This window comes from Orcinus orca, chromosome 1, assembly GCF_937001465.1.
Source record: "Orcinus orca chromosome 1, mOrcOrc1.1, whole genome shotgun sequence".
Lineage (NCBI taxonomy): Eukaryota > Metazoa > Chordata > Mammalia > Artiodactyla > Delphinidae > Orcinus > Orcinus orca.
The window spans coordinates 58,623,661-58,643,163 of record NC_064559.1 but is presented as its reverse complement, the minus strand read 5'-3'; the positions used below and the strand labels follow the sequence as shown (position 1 = coordinate 58,643,163).

At 39.3% G+C, this 19,503-nt stretch overlaps 1 protein-coding gene across 12 annotated transcripts in view; it reads left to right on the top strand.

Annotated features, from left to right (window-relative positions):
- Nucleotides 1–19,503, top strand: part of DNM3 (dynamin 3) — a 573,184-nt gene that overhangs the window by 185,244 nt on the left and 368,437 nt on the right. For all 12 annotated transcript variants that reach the window (XM_049715524.1, XM_012532983.3, XM_049715544.1 and 9 more), the window contains exons 5-6: nucleotides 10,637–10,735; nucleotides 11,313–11,473. In XM_049715524.1, coding sequence (XP_049571481.1) covers nucleotides 10,637–10,735; nucleotides 11,313–11,473 — 260 coding nt within the window. The remainder of the gene's footprint in view (nucleotides 1–10,636; nucleotides 10,736–11,312; nucleotides 11,474–19,503) is intronic.

Here is a 19,503-nt window from a genome sequence, read left to right as displayed (position 1 = left end):
TGACGTTGCAGCAGCCTGAGGTGCACTGTGTGTTCTCCCGGGGAAGTTTTCCCTGGATCACGGGACCCTGGCACTGGCGGGTTGCACAGGCTCCCGGGAAGGGAGGTGTGGATAGTGACCTGTGCTTGAACACAGGCTTCTTGGTGGCTGCAGTAGCAGCCTTAGCATTTCATGCCTGTCTCTGGTGTCTGCCCTGGTAGCCATCACTTGTACCCATCTCTGAAGCTCGTTTAGGTGGTGCTCTGAATCCCCTCTCCTTGCGCACCCCGAAACAATGGTCTCTTGACTTTTAGGCAATTCCAGACTTTTTCCCGGACTCCCTCCCGGCCAGCTGTGGCGCACTAGCTCCCTTCAGGCTGTGTTCACACAGCCAACCTTAGTCCTCTCCCTGGCATCTGAACTCCCAAGCCCAAGCCTCAACTCCCAGACCCCACCCGCTCCAGTGGATGAGCAGACAAACCTCTCAGGCTGGTGAGTGCTGGTCCGCACCGATCCTCTGTGCCGGAATCTCTTCGCCCTGCCCTCCGCACACCTGTTGCTGCGCTCTCCTCCATGGCCCTGAAGCTTCCCCCCACCACTCCCTGTCTCCGCCAGTGAAGGGGCTTCCTAGTGTGTGGAAACTTTTCCTCCTTCACAGCTCCCTTCCAGAGGTGCAGATCCTGTCCCTATTCTTTTGTCTCTGGTTTTCCTTTTTTCTTTTGCCTTACCCAGGTATGTGGGGAGTTTCTTACCTTTTAGGAGGTCTGAGGTCTTCTGTCAGCATTCAGTAGTTGTTCTACATGTAGATGTTTTTTTTTTTAACATCTTTATTGGAGTATAATTGCTTTACAATGGTGTGTTAGTTTCTGCTTTATAACAAAGTGAATCAGTTATACATATACATATGTTCCCATATCTCTTCCCTGTAGATGTATTTTTGATGAATTTGTGGGCAGGAGGGTGATCTCCATGTCTTACTCCTCTACCATCTTGAAGGTACCACCCGCCCCCACCCCAGTTAGCTATTTACCAGTCCTCCTCCAAACTATCAAGGTCTTGAAAAATAAGGAAAGCCTGAGAAACTGTCACAGCCAAGAGAACCCAAGGAGACAGGATGATCCACTGTAATGTGGCCTCCTGGAAGGGGTCAGTTCTGGAGGCTGCAAGTCCCCAGTCAGTGGGCCATCAGGGTTGGTTTCTGCTAAAAGCTTTCTTCCTGGCGTTCAGATGGCCACCTTGCTGTGTTCTCTCACATAGTGGAGAGGGCCTTTTTATGTTTCTTTAAAGGGTGGGTCTACAGTAACCTTTACTGAGGTTCGATCCTTTTGGTATCTTTAATTCAACAGGTTTCTCCCCTCTGGCTGGTGGGACTTAATGATTCCCAGCCCTATGTGAGCTCTGGGAATTGTTTGGTTTAGCGCTCCCTGGAAGTTGTTTTTTGCCTAGCCTTGTGGAGTTTTACCTTAAGCATGCATGCATTCAAAGACTGGGGGAGACCCCTATGCACATTTGTAGAGCTCTTTCTATTCATAGCTCCCTTTTATCTGGCACAGGATCCTGTAAATTCTAGCAGCCTTGGCCTCCTTGAAATCCAATCTATGTCTCTTCAACTAAGCAGGACTGCTGGAATCTCTTTGGATTTTTCCTCCTTGCGTTGTTGTCCAGAAATTGCCTCCAAGTAGTAGTTGAATAATTGTATGACTTATTTTGTTGTTTCTCTTCTTTCAAGCATCATAGTCCTGTACAACCTATTATTTCATTTCTGAAAACTATTGTTTTATATATTTTATCAGTTTTCTAGTTTATAGCAGAAATGTGTGTCTGAACCCTATTACGCTTTTAAGCTAGAAAGAGAAATTACTGAGCTCCTTTGCTTAACTGAAATTCTTAGTGGATGTTCGCTGCTCAGAGCCTTTTCAGTCTATTTTCTTATTTGAGTTACAAGAACAGTTGGCTTTTTCAACCATTAAAAGACCCAGATTTCTAGCTTCTCTCTAATCCTTTCTTTTTCTGCTTGCAAAATAATAAATTTGTGAACTCATTTCTTTCTTAAATACCTTGCTTTAAGCAGCAAGGAACAATCAAGACAAATTAACATCCAGGCCCTTTTCAATAGCTTCTCCTTTCAGTAGGCACTTAGTCTGCCTTACAACTTATCACATGCGGCAGGTTTACAAAATACACAGCTACTGTATAACATGAATCTTCATCTTTCCATGTTGCAATACTTGTTCCCTTGCTACCTAATCTTGCTAAGCCAGGTGTTCATTATGGCAGCTCTCGTCTTCAGAGTACCATTGTTTGTACTGATATACAGTAATAAATAGACTGAAACATGTAGTGGTGCAAACAGTAGAAATGTCTATGCTGAGTTGATTTTCAGTGTAGTGTGGGGTAGTGTGATGTTTCTTGTCTATGACATCATTCATAGATGCCCAGATACTTATATTTGTTACCCATAGCGACTTAGGGACTTATTATGGTTAGATCCAGCAAGTAGAAGGTGAAAGAGCTGGCAGAAGAATACGTGGGAAGTTATACAGACCAAGCCTAGAAGTAGCACATATCACTTCACCCACTTCCACTGGTTAGAACTCAGTACAGGCAGATTATAAGGGAGATTGTAACTCAATTGTAAGGGAGATTTGAAAATATAGTTAAGCTGTGTGCCAAGGAAGAGAAAGAAAATGGATTTTGGTGGAGAAAAAGCAGGGAGATATAAGTATACAGGAGTCCCTCTAATACATGGGTATATGTTCCAAGACCCCCAGGAGATGCCTGAAACCGTGGAAAGTACTAAACCCTATATATTCTATGTTTTTTCCCTATACATATATATTCGAGGTGTGACAGGAAAACTAGCAGGAATTTCTTTTTCCATCACAGTTTCAATAGAAGATTGATTTTTACCATTGATCTTTGCAACCTCAGCTTATGATTTTTTTCTTTCCTTATTGAGTTGAGAACTTGTTTCTTTTCACTTAAAGGAAGCACTTTACAGCTTCTCTTTGGCATATCCAAATTGCCCTCATCACTACTCTTGTGCTTTGGGGTCATTATTAAGTGAAATAAAGGTTACTTGAACACAAGCATGAAGATACTGTGACAGTTGATCTGATAACCAAGAGGGCTACTAGGTAATTAATGGGTAGATACGCTGGACAAAGGGATGATTAACATCCAGGGTGATGGGGCAAGATGGTGGGAGATTTCATCAAGTTACTCAGAATGGTGCTCAATTTAAAACTTATAAAGTGTTTAGTTCTGGAATTTTTCATTTAAGATTTTTGGACAACAGTTGATCTCTGGTAAATGAAATCATAGAAAGTGAAACTGCAGATGAGGGTGGGAACTACTGTATGTGGATTCTTTTTCTTTTGTTCCTTCATGCCTTAGTCTGTTTGGAGTACAGATTCTCAGTGAAAGAACCACTCTATACCTAAATTTTCTTACCTTTGGAGTAATTCTTTTTCCTTTCCCTCTCTTATATCCTGTCTCCCTTTGCCCTCTCTTTCTGCTCTCCCTTCCTTCCACAAATATTAAATCTTTCAAGTGCTGTGCTAGATTCTGGGTATAAATCGGTGAGTAAGATAGTCTCTGTTACCATAGCAACAGTAATTTTTATGTTTTCTATTATTTACTTAATATTTTACCTAGTATCACATGCAGTAATATTATCTGATGACTTTGAAAATGAGAACTGTGTTATTCAGAACTGTTGGAAAATAACAAGAAAATAATGTTAATGGAAAACTTATAGGAAAAAAAGATGAAACTATTCCTATTCATCACTGATTGCTTTCAGAAGTAAAATATTCCATAATCTTTGCCAAACAGAAAGAACAGCATTTACTTCAAACCACCCCCAACTCAAATACCACCAAAGCCCAAAACAACAACAAAAAAGATGCATTAACTGAAGGACATCTAATTTCCTAAGTCTGTTTTTAATTTTGCTGTATACATGTTTACACTAATTCTTCATTGATTTTGTTTTTCATTGCTGCCGTTTCAGTGTACACAGTGTTCCAGATTACCTTTCTGGCAACTGCTAATGTGGTTCGTGGCTTGGTTTTGTCCCATTTCTTAATTAGATGAAACAACACACTGCTTACAATTCAGTTGCCTATATAAATGGAAGAAATGGCAGTGTTCTTATAGGAAAATCACTGTATTGACAACAAACCTAGGTAACATGGTAGAATGGTATCATGTTTCTTTTTTGGAATTTGTATTTCAATTCTTATCTAAACCTAAGAAAAGTAAACATGCTTTTTACTCATTTATTCATTTGATAAATAAACATTTATTGAGTTCCCGCTCTGTGTTTGGCACCTTATATGAATTGCTTGGAATATGTAGATTAGATGTTGTCCTTATTCTTGAAGAGATCATGGCTTAGTGGATGAGACAGACAAATAAGCAGATTCCTAGTGTCATGTAAGAACTATGATTTCAGTGTATGCAGAGAGCTCTGAAGTAACAGAGAAAAGGTTCCACACTTACACTTGTGGGAGCCTGATTAAGGACCTGCAGGAGAGGCCTATAAAGTATTTTGAAGGATGAGTAGGAAATAACAAAAAAAAGAAGAGAGGGAAGGATATTTGAAACTGAGAGGGATAGCATTGTGAAGGTGAAGAGGCAAGAATGCATGATCACATGGAGAGCTACGACTTGAGTGTCACAGGAGCTTAGGACTGGAATAGAGTGGGAGTAGTGGTGAAAAACAAAATTGGTGAGATCACAATTTTCATTTATTGAGTGGTTTTTATGTACCAAATACTTTACATGTGTTACGTTATTTAATTGTCTTTAATTCATAGACTTTAGTTTTTAGAGCAATTTTACATATTCACAGAAAAACTGAGTAGAAGGTACAATTTCCATGTATGTCCTGTCCCCATATGTGCATAACCTCTCCAACTATTAATATCGCCCACTAGACTGGTACATTTGTTGCAATTGATGAACCTACATTGATGCTCAAAGTTCGGAGTTGACATTAGGGTTCACTCTTGGTGGTGTACACTCTATGGGTTTGGACAAATATATAATGACATGTATCCATCATAGTAATATCATACAGAATAGTTTTCACTGCCCTAAGAACTTCTGTGCCCCACCTTTTCATTCCTGCCTCCACTAACTGCTGGCATCCACTAATCTTTTTATTGTCTCCGTAGTTTTACCTTTTCCAGAATGTCATATTGTTGGAATTATACACCATAAAGCCTTTTCAGATTGTCTTCTTTCACTTAGTAATATGAATTTAAGGTTACTCCATGTTTTTTCATGGTTTGATTGCTCATTTCTTTTTAGCACTAAGTAATATTCCATTGCCTGGATGTATCACAGTTCATTTATCCATTCACCTACTGATGGACATCTTGGTTGCTCTGAAGTTTGGCAATTATAAGTAAAGGTGCTATGAACATCTGTATGCAAGTTTTTGTATGGGCATGTTTTCAGCTCCTTTGGGTAAATACGAAAGAGTACAATTACTGAATCATATGGTAAGATTATGTTTAGTTTTGTAAGAAACTCCCAAACCATATTCCAAAGTGGCTGTACCATTTTACATTCCCACCAGCAGTGAATGAGAGTTGCTAACATTCTCCCCATTCTTGTCTGCATTTGGTATTGTCAGTGTTTTGGATTTTGGCCATTCTAATAGGTGTACAGTGATATCTTACTGTTGTTTTAATTTGCAACTCCTTAATGGTGTATGATGTGGAACATCTTTTCATATACATACTTGCCACCTGTATATCTTCTTTGATGAGATATCTGTTCAGATCTTTCACCCATTTTTAAATCAAGTTGTTTCTTTCTCCCCCTCTCTGAAGCACAGGGAGATTTTTCTCAGATAGTCACTGTGAGAACCTGGTTGAGCTCCTAGAAGCAAAACTCACAAAAGTATGGGTACCCTCTATGACTGGGTCCCCCTGGAGTTTTTAACTCTTAGACTGCCCACACTGAGCTTCCAGCAATTCATCAATTACAGTTTAGGTTTTTCTGCCTAGGCCCTGGTTCCCACAGAGTTTTCTGCTTTTGTGTTTCTGCTCCAGTAAGTTGTGATTCTCTGTATTCACCTGTCTGTCTCTCCAAATTTGGGGGACAGTGGTTTGCTCTGTGGCTTCAGTTCTCTGATGAATCTCAGAAGTGTTGTTAATTTTTCAGTTGTTCACTTGTTAGGTAGGACACAGTGGCAACTTCCAAGCCCCTTACGTGGTGGACCAGAAACCAGAAGTCCTATTATGTAATTTTAAAACATAGGTTTGTTATTTCCTCATTTTATTGTTGAGTTAGAGTAAACATGTAACTTATTCTTCTGTTTGAAGTCATTTGAGAGTTAAAGGGGATGCTATTAATAATTATCCCAGACATCAAATGTAAACTGTGATGATTACCTTTTTGATGTGGTTATACCTGATGAGGAAACTAATGTCTCGGAGCTAACAAGGGAAACGGTTGGGACTTGAATCTAAACAGTCCAATCCTTGACTCAATGCTCTTAGATCTATGCTATATATAAGAATCAGATTTTTGAAGTGCCTTGTATGTTTTTTCTAGGTCTTCGTCAGGACTTGTCAGTACTCATCATTGTGGCTATTCTTTACTGAAGAGAAACATAATTGAAACAAAGTATCACACATTATTTATTAGCTCTTAATGTATTATTTAAAATTTTCCTTTTAGTTGGAGGGCAAGAATTTTATTACATTACTTTTTACTTTACATACTACTCTACATAACCTCTTCTGAATCTGGAAGTTGTTCTCCTTCCCAGAATTCTGGACTTGAAAGAGACATCTAGTTAAACCTTTAGTTCTGTAGATAAAAAGGCCCAGATGATGTAAATAACTTGCCAAATAACACAGCTAATCACTTGTAGAATCTAGCTAAGAATTGAGAGGCAGAAAAAGATAGTGATTAAAAATGGAATTAGGTTGCCTGCCTTCTACACCCTACAGCCTGCAAGCCTTTGGGCAAGTGTATTTTTCCTTTCCAAGTCTCACTTTGAGGAAAGTGTAATTGAGAAATAATAGTACCTATCTCAGAGTTGTTTCAGGTCTATGACTGGCACATAATCAGGACTGAACAAATGGTCTCTATTATTATTTTTATCTGAATCTATATATTTCCAGTGAAGTGCTTTTAAAAACATGGTGCCTTTGAATCTCTTCAGGCAATGTCATTTTGAGATCTAACAGTGTAGGTCTTGAGCCTGCCAGCAGGCATTCATTGATTATTTCAGTTGCCTACTTGTATAACTAAGAGTGAAAAAGAAAATAATTTCATTGGCCATTTCTGGGACACCACTAAGCATAGACTTTTCTGCCTTTTCAGAAATAGGGAGTAGTGAAGAAAATACTTTTAAAATTTAACTCTTATTTTTATTAATGTTATAAATGTACATCACTTCAGAAAAACCAGTCTCTAAGGCTTTTAATAAAAACTTTTAGTCCCTTGCCCACTCCTCCTGACTCTGGATTACTGATTTCCAGAGAATACCACTTTCAACCCTTCTAACTTTCTTTTGTTATTTACCTCCATATTTAAGGATTTGGCTGCCTCCCATACCCACATATACTTACACACACATATATACACTTACCTCCCCAATTCTACTAATATAACTATATCATATTTTGCTAAATGAATATTTATGATTCTAAAAATATTATTCACAACTGAACCATGTGTTAAATTATGATTAAATTTCCTTTCTTGAGTGATACTGCTGTCTTTGAGGTTGATAGTTGTCTCTTTTTTTGTTTGTTTGCATAGTCTACGTATCTGTCACCAGTGCATTCCCAACCTCTCCTACAGAAGTCTAAATCTCTTAATACCTTCAAAAGCATTAGGCTTTAAGTATCCTATCACTTTCATTTTCTTTTCTTGGTGGGGGAAGATATCTCTTCAGTAATCTTTGTCCTCTTATTCTAATAGATACTGACTGCTCTCCTGGCCTTAAACCGGGATCTACATCATCCTAAAAATTTCCTTCTTTTTCTGGTTAGATTGGATTCCCTGCTTCCTGGATTTCCTGTCTACTTCTTTGTTAGTTTGTTCCCATGTTTGGTGGAACACATCTTTTAGTAATTGTCCCTCCCCTCACACACAAAAAAAGGAGAAAGGGAGGTAAAATATTTTGAGATTTTGCATGTCTGAAAATATCTTTTTCTACTGTCACATTTATTGGTAATTTAGAATTCTAGTCTAGAAATTATCTTTCTCTCAGAATTTTGAAAACATTGCTCTGCGGGTTTTTAGTTTCCAGTTTGCTGCTGGGAAGACTGATGCTGTAATGTTCCCAGTATTATGAAATCTTATATGCCATATTGTGTGTGTGTAGGTATGTGTATGTTTTTCATATTGTGTTGGTCATGTGATGAGTTAATTCAATCCCTAAATTCATCTTTCACTTATAGGACATCTCATTGAATAGTATGTCCCCACATCTCCAACTGTTTCTGTTTGTCATTCTTTCTCTTATTGGAATGCCAATCATTCAGATGTTGTATCTCTGAATCATTTCTCTAGTTTTAAAAAAGTTTTTCCTTTCCTATTATTTACTTCTTTTTCTTTTGTTTTCTGGGGGGGTTCCTAACTTTGTATTCCAACATTATTATTTCTGCTCTCATATTTTTAATTATTATTATTATTTTTTTTTGCGTTACGCGGGCCTCTCACTGTTGTGGCCTCTCCCGTTGCGGAGCACAGGCTCCGGATGCGCAGGCTCAGCAGCCATGGCTCACGGGCCTAGCTGCTCCGTGGCATGTGAGATCTTCCCGGACCGGGGCACGAACCCGTGTCCCCTGCATCGGCAGGCGGACTCTCAACCACTGCACCACCAGGGAAGCCCTCATATCTTTAATTATTGAAAATTATTTTTGTTTGTTCAAAAATTTCCTTTTTATGGCATTCTATTTTTGTCCCATGAATGCTATGACCTCTCCTTTCTGTCTGAGGATATTAATACAAATAATAGTTTTCTTCTGTATTTTGCATTATCTTTGTTTTCTTTAAGTTCAGCTTTATAATGTTTATTTGTTTTGGTCTCATATTAGTGAATCTCCTTGGCTGTCCATTGATATTTAAGGGTGAAATATTATCAGGTGGTTGGAGTTCTGTGTGGGTGTTCTTGAATTATGGAATGATAGACTTCACAGCAGAATGATTTATTGGACTATTTTAATTATTGTTCCTTCGAATATCAATATATATGTTTTTCTCTTGGAATGGTTAGTATCCCCAGACCATTGTTCCAATCTCTTGCTTGGGAGGTTAAAGTCTGCCAGCCATTTCTTTCCTGAAGTCAAATTAGGGAACTGGCCTGGGGAGGGGGGTCCCTGCCATTCTCTATGTAGAATTTTACTTAATCATCCTCTTTTAATACCAGATCCATCCAAACTGGGCCAGGTACCCATGAGTTCAGAGTTTTTTCTAGTTCAGTCTTTCCAGAGAGTAAACCTTCACTGTCCTGTCAGGATGGACCAGGGCAGCTCCTAGCTATGTTACCCATGGAAATCTGACTGCTTCCATCCAGTATTTCTATTTTCAGCTTCAGCTGCCACCACCACTCTCCATAGTTTTCAGGGCTTTCTGTCCCCCAGGTCTTGAATCTTACTGAGATGCTGTGATGTAAATTATTTAGTTTCTGGACGTCTCCTTTTGTTGGCTTTCTTGGATGCAGTTTTCCTCTTTCTCTGATATTTTAAGTTGGTTAGCAGTCATCCAGCTAGATTTACAGTTTAAAAAATTTTCTGCATTCCTTTCCCATTTTCTTTGACTTTCTTGGTTTAAGCCTTTTAAATTAAAAAAAAAAATTTTTTTTACCACGATAAGCAATATATTGGTTAAAAGCATGGACTCTGGAACCAGACTGCCCAGATCCACTTCTTATATGACCTTGGGAAAGTTATTTAATCTCCCTCTGCCTTAGTTTCCCCATCTTAAAAAAATTAGTGGTTGGAGTACTTTTTAAGATTAAATAACTTCCAATGCTTTATTTTACAGATAAGGGAAACTGAGACCCAGAGAATTAAATGACTTGCCTTGAGACTAGAATCCAAGGCTCAGAATTCCTATTTCAGGCTTCTATTAAGTCATATTTCCTTTTCTGTGAGTTTATTTTTGGGGATGATGGTATCCTATACGTAGTTTTCTTCTTTTTATGTTTTTGACCTCAGGTACTCAGAACTGGATCAATAATAAGCTTTGGTTTATGACACACCCATATCATTGGTCCATGTGTAGCCTATTTTTTTTGTTTTTAGTAATGTGATACATAAAAAATTAAAACATCCATATTGTGTGCAGTCCCTGGGAGGAAAATTTAAATGTATCATTTCCATGTATGCGTAGTACAAAAATAAACTCATACATTTGAAAGTATTTTGGTGAAGCAGCTATTTGTTTTTTTCTCTCCTGAATCAAGGGTTATCTTATGGATGGGTGGTTTGCAACTCTCTGCCTCAACCCGTTGACCTTCACCAGACTGGGGTAGTGGATTAGAAAACAAACTAAGATGGAGAGGAACAGGGAAAGAACCAGGATATGAGTGCTTTGTAATTAGCATTGAGACATATATGTCTCTGAAACTTGTTAGTATTCTGCAAATTGTGTAATGTGGGGTTTGTTTGTGATGCAGGTCTAAGAACCATTGGAGTCATCACCAAACTGGATCTTATGGATGAGGGAACGGATGCCAGGGATATCCTAGAGAATAAGCTGCTGCCGCTTCGCAGGGGTAATGTACTGTGTCCTGTACAGGACTTCCTTTGATGATGTGGCAGAGAAACAACTGGGAAAACAATGGGAAGCTGGATTTTAACGCCTCCACAGTTGTGAGGAATGGATTGATGATTAGTTAAACATTTTATGGAATGGCATGGTGTTCCCAAATGATGTATTAAAAATTATCCAAAGGGAGAACTATTCCTTCAAATAATAAGAAAACAGGAAAAGGAAGGTGTTTGAAGGGAGGGTATAAATATTCATCATAGATTGCATACATGTATACTGTTTAAGTCTGAATTATTTACTTGCCTGCTATATGACAAAACTGCTTAGAGATTTACTCTATTTAAATGCACAGATCTTTTAAGGACAAAAGACAGTACTTAGTTAATGCTAAAAAAATCAACGTTAGCCAAGTCATCCAGCCGTTGTTAAATACTGATATCTCAAACTGAGTTTTGTAAAGGGATCCATTCTTCAGGCCCTGAAATAATTTTTTTTTCTTATTCAGCCTCTTCAAGAGCTTTAAAATTTCCCCAGAATAAATCAAAGGTGTCCCAACTCCATAGGTGTGTGTTTTGTTTTAGGTTACATTGGGGTGGTAAACAGGAGCCAGAAGGACATAGATGGGAAGAAGGATATAAAGGCTGCCACGTTGGCAGAAAGGAAATTTTTTCTCTCACACCCGGCTTACAGACATATTGCTGATCGGATGGGGACCCCACACCTTCAGAAGGTCCTTAATCAGGTAAAGATGTTTTCTCCAAGCAAAAAGAACAATGATAAAATATGTAAATGACTATTGGAATCCATATTTCTTATTTTTATACTCTTTTTCTAAACTAAGACATTTAGCATAATGATAGAAATTAAAAAGATGAATATGAATACTGGGATCCAGACTGTTACTATTCTAAGTGACCAGACTCCACCTTAATATTATTGAAAAAACAGCACGCAAAGCAGAAATACATATTTATTTGGAACAGTGAGCAGGGGAATACATTTTAGCACGTTTGCTCATAATATATAGTTATCTTAAGGAGTGAAACTTGTATATCTCTGAAAAGTCAGTCTCTTGGCATCTGTTTTTGAAATATCAGTCTGTGATGGTTAGGTTAAATTTTCTGTATGGTTTTGTTAGGATTGATTTGTTCCTTAATTTACAATCTTGAAAATACATAAGCAATTATTGATCTACATTCCTCTAAGAAGCTTTTCCAGATAATCCCTTTCCCTGTGACAGATAGAATTAGGCCCTCTGCCTCCCCTTGTCCCACGCACATACACATTTCTTGCATAAAAATTCAGCAGGCTTGGCCACATATTTTCCTGCCCTTAGTGGAGTTAAGTGTCATTGTCATTGAGTGTAGAGCTCCCACACCAAGTTTTGATCACATTGACTCAAACAGTGAGCAGCTTTTCTCACAAAAAGCACTGTGTAGGGGAGCTTCAATATGGCGGAAGAGTAAGACGCGGAGATCACCTGCCTCCCCACAAACACATCAGAAATACATCTACATGTGGAAGAACTCCTACAGAACACCTACTGAACGCTGGCAGCAGACCTCAGACCTCCCAAAAGGCAAGAAACTCCCCACGTACCTGGGTAGGGCAAAAGAAAAAAGAATAAACAGAGACGAAAGAGCAGGTACGGGAACTGCACCAGTGGGAGGGAGCTGTGAAGGAGGAAAGGTTTCCACACAATAGGAAGCCCCTTCACTGGTGGAGATGGCGTGTGGCGGGGGGAGGGGGGGAGCTTCGGAGCCGCGGAGGAGAGTGCAGCCACAGGGGTGCGGAGGACAAAGCGGAGAGATTCCCGCACAGAGGATCGGTACCGACCAGCACTCACCAGTCCGAGAGGCTTGTCTGCTCACCCGCCGGGGTGGGCGGGGCTGGGAGCTGAGTCTCGGGCTTCTCTCGGATCCCAGGGAGAGGACTGGGGTTGGCGGCGTGAACACAGCCTGAAGGGACTAGTGCGCCAAGGCTAGCCGGGAGGGAGTCCGGGTAAAAGTCTGGAGCTGCCGAAGAGGCAAGCGACTTTTTCTTGCCTCTCTGTTTCCTGATGCGCGATGAGAGGGGATTAAGAGCGCCGCTTAAAGGAGCTCCAGAGACGGGCGCGAGCCGCAGCTATCAGTGAGGACCCCAGAGACGGGCATGAGACACTAAGGCTGTTGCTGCTGCCAAGAAGAAGCCTGTGTGCAAGCACAGGTCACTATCCACACCTCCCCTCCCGGGAGCCTGTGCAACCCGCCACTGCCAGGGTTTGGTGATCCAGGGACAATTTCCCCTGGAGAGCGCACGGCGCGCCTCAGGCTGGTGCAACATCATGTTGGCCTTTGCCACCGCAGGCTCGCCCCGTATCCGTACTCCTCCCTCCCCCTGGCCTGAGTGAGCCAGAGCCCCCGAATCAGCTGCTCCTTTTACCTGGTCCTGTCTGAGCGAAGAACAGACGCCCTCAGGTGACCTCACGCAGAGGCAGGCCCAAATCCATCGCCGAACCCCAAGAGCTGTGCGAAGAAGAAGAGAAAGGGAAATTTCTCCCAGTAGCCTCAGGAGCACCGGATTAAATCTCCACTATCAACTTGATGTACCCTGCATCTGTGGAATACCTGAACAGACAACAAATCATCCCAAATTGAGGAGGTGGAGTTTGGGAGCAACGATATTTATATTGTTTTCCCTTTTCCTCTTTTTGTGAGTGTGTATGTGTATGCTTCTGTGTGTGATTTTTATCTGTATAGCTTTGCTTTTAGCATTTATCCTAGGGTTCTGTCTGTCCGTTTGTTTGTTTGTTTAGTATAGTTTTTAGCACTTGTTATAATTGGTGGATTTGTTTTTTGGTTTGGTTGCTCTCTTCTTTCTTTCTTTCTCTTTTTTTTAATTACTTAAAAAATTTTTTTTAATAATTATTTTTTATTTTTAATAGCTTTATATTATTTTACTTTATTTTATCTTCTTCTTTCTTTCTTTCTTTTTTTCCTCCCTTTTATTCTGAGCCGTGTGGATGACAGGCTCTTGGTGCTCCAGCCAGGTGTCAGGGCTGTGCCTCTGAGGTGGGAGCACCAAGTTCAGGACACTGGTCCACAAGAGACCTCCCAGCTCCACGTAATATCAAACGGGGAAAATCTCCCAGAGATCTCCATCTCAACTCCACTCAATGACCAGCAAGCTACAGTGCTGGACACCCTATGATGAACAACTAGCAACACAGGAACACAACCCCATCCATTAGTAGAGAGGCTGCCTAAAATCATAATAAGGCCACAGACACGCCAAGACGCACCACCAGACGTGGACCTGCCCACCAGAAAGACAGGATCCAGGCTCATCCACCAGAACACAGGCACTAGTCCCCTCCACCAGGAAGCCTACACAACACACTGAACCACCCTTAGGCACTGGGGACAGACACCAAAAACAATGGGAACTACGAACCGGCAGCCTGCAAAAACGAGAACCCAAACACAGTAAGTTAAGCAAAATGAGAAGACAGAGAAACACACAGCAGATGAAGGAGCAAGATAAAAACCCACCAGACCTAACAAATGAAGAGGAAATAGGCAGTCTACCTGAAAAAGAATTCAGAATAATGACAGTAAAGATGATCCAAAATCTTGGAAATAGAATGGAGAAAATACAAGAAATGTTTAACAAGGACCTAGAAGAAAAGAGCAAACAAACACTGATGAACAACACAATAAATGAAATTAAAAATTCTCTAGAAGGGAACAATAGCAGAATAACTGAGCAGAAGAACGGGTAAGTGACCTGGAAGATAAAATAGTGGAAACAACTACTGCAGAAAGAATAAAGAAAAAAGAATGAAAAGAAATGAGGACAGTCTCAGAGACTTCTGGGACAACATTAAACGCACCAACATTTGAATTACAGGGGTCCCAGAAAAAGAAGAGAAAAAGAAAGGGACTGAGAAAATATTTGAAGAGATTATAGTTGAAAACTTCCCTAATATGGGAAAGGAAATAGTTAATCGAGTCCAGGAAGCACAGAGAGTCCCATACAGGATAAATCCAAGGAGAAACATGCTGAGACACATATTAATCAAACTATCAGAAATTAAATACAAAGAAAAAATATTAAAAGCAGCAAGGGAAAAACAACAAATAACACACAAGGGAATCCCCATAAGGTTAACAGCTGATCTTTCAGCAGAAACTCTGCAAGCCAGAAGGGAGTGGCAGGACATATTTAAAGTGATGAAGGAGAAAAACCTACAATGAAGATTACCCAGCAAGGATATCATTCAGATTTGACAGAGAAATTAAAACCTATACAGACAAGCAAAGCTAAGAGAATTCAGTACCACCAAAACAGCTTTATAACAAATGCTAAAGGAACTTCTCTAGGCAAGAAACACAAGAGAAGGAAAAAACCTACAATAACAAACCCAAAACAATTAAGAATATGGTAATAGGAACATACATATCGATAATTACCTTAAATGTAAATGGATTAAATGCTCCAAGCAAAAGGCATAGACTGGCTAAATGGATACAAAAACAAGACCCATATATATGCTGTCTACAAGAGACCCACCTCAGACCTAGGGACACATACAGATTGAAAGTGAGGGGATGAAAAAAGATATTCCATGCAAATGGAAATCAAATAAAGCTGGAGTAGCAATTCTGATATCAGACAAAATAGACTTTAAAATAAAGGCTATTACATGAGACAAAGAAGGACACTACATAATGATCAAGGGATCAGTCCAAAAAGAAGATATAACAATTGTAAATATTTATGCACCTAACATAGGAGCACCTCAATACATAAGGCAAATGCTAACAGCCATAAAAGGGGAAATCGACAGTAACACAAAATAATACTAGGGGACTTTAACGCCCCACTTTCACCAATGGACAGATCATCCAAAATGAAAATAAAGAAGAAAACACAAGCTTTAAATGATACATTAAACAAGATAGACTTAATTGATATTTATAGGACATTCCATCCAAAAACAACAGAATACACATTCTTCTCAAGTGCTCATGGAACATTCTCCAGGAGAGATCATATTCTTGGGTCACAAATCAAGCCTTGGTAAGTTTAAGAAAATTGAAATCGTATCAAGTATATTCTTGAGAAAGAACAACGGAGCTGGAGGAATCAGGCTCCCTGACTTCAGACTATACTACACAGCTACAGTAATCAAGACAATATGGTACTGGCACAAAAACAGAAATATAGATCAATGGAACAGGATAGAAAGCCCAGAGATAAACCCACACACACATGGTCACCTTATCTTTGATAAAGGAGGCAAGAATATACAGTGCAGAAAAGACAGCCTCTTCAATAAGTGGTGCTGGGAAAACTGGACAGCTACATGTAAAAGAATGAAATTAGAGCACTCCCTAACACCATACACAAAAATAAACTCAAAATGGATTAAATACCTAAATGTAAGGGCAGACACTATCAAACTCTTAGAGGAAAACACAGGCAGAACACTCTATGACATAAATCACAGCAAGATCATTTTAGACCCACCTCCTAGAGTAATGGAAGTAAAAACAAAAATAAACAAATGGGACCTAATGAAATTTAAAAGCTTTTCCACAGCAAAGGAAACCATAAACAAAACGAAAACAGAGCCCTCAGAATGGGAGAAAATATTTGCAAATGAAGCAACTGACAAAGGATTAATTTCTAAAATATACAAGCAGCTCATGCAGGTCAATATCAAAAAAACAAACAACCCAATCCAAAAATGGGCTGAAGACCTAAATAGACATTTCTCCAAAGAAGATATACAGATTGGCAACAAACAATGAAAGAATGCTCAACATCATTAATCATTAGAGAAATGCAAATCAAAGGTACAATGAGATATCATCTCACACAAGTCAGAATGGCCGCCATCAAAAAATCTACAAATAATAAATGCTGGAGAGGGTGTGGAGGAGAGGGAACACTCTTGCACTGCTGGTGGGAATGTAAATTGGTACAGCCACTATGGAGAACAGTATGGAGTTTCCTTAAAAAACTAAAAGTAGAACTACCATACGATCCAGCAATCCCACTACTGGGCATATACCCTGAGGAAACCATATTTCAGAAAGAGTCATGTACCACAATGTTCATTGCAGCTCTATTTACAATGGCCAGGACATGGAAGCAACCTAAGTGTCCACTGACAGATGAACAGATAAAGAAGATGTGGCACATATATACAATGGAATATTACTCAGCCATAAAATAAAACGAAAGTGAGTTATTTGTAGTGAGGTGGATGGACCTAGAGTCTGTCCTACAGACTGAAGTAAGTCAGAAAGAGAAAAACAAATACCGTATGCTAACACATATATATGGAATCTTAAAAAAAAAAAAAAATTCATGTTCATGAAGTACCTGGGGCAAGATGGGAATAAAGACACAGACGTACTAGAGAATGGACTTGAGGATACGGGGAGGGGGAATGGTAAGCTGGGACAAAGTGAGAGAGTGGAATGGACATATATACACTACCAAACGTAAAATAGATAGCTAGTGGGAAGAAGCCGCATAGCAGAGGGAGATCAGCTCGGTGCTTTGTGACCATTTAGAGGGGTGGGATAGGGAGGGTGGGAGGGATGGAGACATAAGGGGGAAGAGATATGGGGACATATGTATATGTATAACTGATTCACTTTGTTATAAAGCAGAAACTAACACACCATTGTAAAGCAATTATACTCCAATTAAGTTTAAGAAAATAAAAGCACTTTGTAACTTTTATCTATGAACTTAAATCAGTCAAGTAATTATCGAAAGTTCTGATGTTCCCTCCTAGAAGGTATCAGTAGAGGCTAACACAGTAATAGGCTGCTTGTTACATTATATCTGAACCATTTAGGCAAAACAATTGAAGAAGTTTTAGGAAATAAAAAACAGTGGTGTACTTCTATTTTAAGCGACATAGTACTTCTATTTTAATGTGAAATTTGTACTTTTAAATTAAGGGTAGATGAGTATTTGGAAGCCATGAAGCAGTGATAGTTGTGTCATTTAAAAATTATGAACATGGTTTAGAGAGGGAACACTGGTTTGTCATGCATGAACCATGATAGTCTATCAATATATTTAGCTCTGGTAAAATTCCTTTTTGATTACTGGTTTCATGCCTGTATTGGTCTAAGAAAAAATATCTTAGAGAAATATCACTAAGATGATTAGAAAGGTAAAGTTAGAAATAAATTAAGTTGTGAATGCTGGATGGATATGATTGATCATTTGGTTACTACAGGTGACCCCTAAATTATGGCATACCTGATTCTGGTTGACTGAAAATTGAATAAATGTTATACTGAAGATCTTTCATTTCCTACATAATCCGTTTCTGTATTGCTTCAAGGACCTTCATACTGTGTTTGAAATTAAGATAATTTTATTGCTGATTTAATGTGCACCAACACCTCTGACCGTGAGACAGTTACTGTGGCAAAAACTGCAAGAGAACTGGACATTTTTGAGGAATTGAAAGGAATATTATTGTTGCTGGAGGGCAGAAAATGAGGGAATGAGTTGTAAGAGATGAATTTGGAGATGCAGGCAGTGGCTGGGTCCTACAGTGTTTGTAGGCCAAGTTAAGGATTTTGGCTCTTATCCTAAGAGCAGTGGGAAGTCAGTTGTTTAAGGAATCTGAAAAGGGGAATAACACAATCATATCTGTGGGTTAAAAAAGATTATGGTGGTTGCAGATAGGAAGTCCAAGGGTAGAGATGAGAGGACCACTTAGGAGTCAAAGTGAGAAATGATGGTAGCTTGGTCTCAGTTAGGGCCAGTGGAGATGGGAAAAGAAAGCAGATTTGAGAAATGTTTTGGAAAATTGAGAACTTGGTAGTAGATTAGCTCTGGTGGGTGATGGAGAGGTAAAGTCAAGGATAACTCCCAAGTTCCCAGGTTGTTATGAAGTCATCAAAATGGAGAACATTGAAGGGAATATTAGGTACTTTATTTCAGACATGCTGAGGTTGATGCTTCCAAGAGGATAAGTCAGGCAGGTGGTCTAATACATATACCCTGACCAAAGATAAGAAGTCTGGTCTTTAGATAACATGTCCATAGCCACAGGTGTTTGAATATTTATTGAAACCATGGATGAAATGATTGCCTTAGTAGAGAACAGACAGTGACCAAAGAAGAGGTGTAGGACCCACATTTGAGGAATATCAATATTTACAGGTCTGGCAGAGGAGAACAACTTGGCAAAGGAGATGGAGAAGGTGTTCAGAAAGGTTAGGAGAAAAATGACAGGAGCTGGGGTCACGAAAGCTAAGGAAAGAAGTGTTTTAGAAAGCTAGGAGTGGTCCACAGTATTGCTTTGCTATTGAGATATATGAGAAACAAATGGTAGAAACCAAGTATTTTGATTATTTACCACTCACATGGCAGTCAGGGGGCTACTACTTTCTTGTGGTTACTCTTAGATTTGGGGGTTTGTGTCTTGTGGAATTGCTACTGGGAATGCAGTCTTCTCTATTCTTCTGTTTTCTGCTTCAGAGCCATAATGGCAGCACATGCCAGGGGAATAACATGATAAGTCATAACTGTGGACAAGGGTATAATATAGTATGAACTATTGACAATTAAATAACTAGATTTATTGAATAGATATATCCAGGTAACCTCAGATGAACATAAAAATGATTTGAAATGGTTCTTCAGTCAGTCTGGGTCTATTTATTCCCCTTACTTTAAATTTATTATTCTTTTTCCTACATTTCTATGAAGTTGATATTCTTTCTCTTGATTCTGAGTTTATTCCTTAAG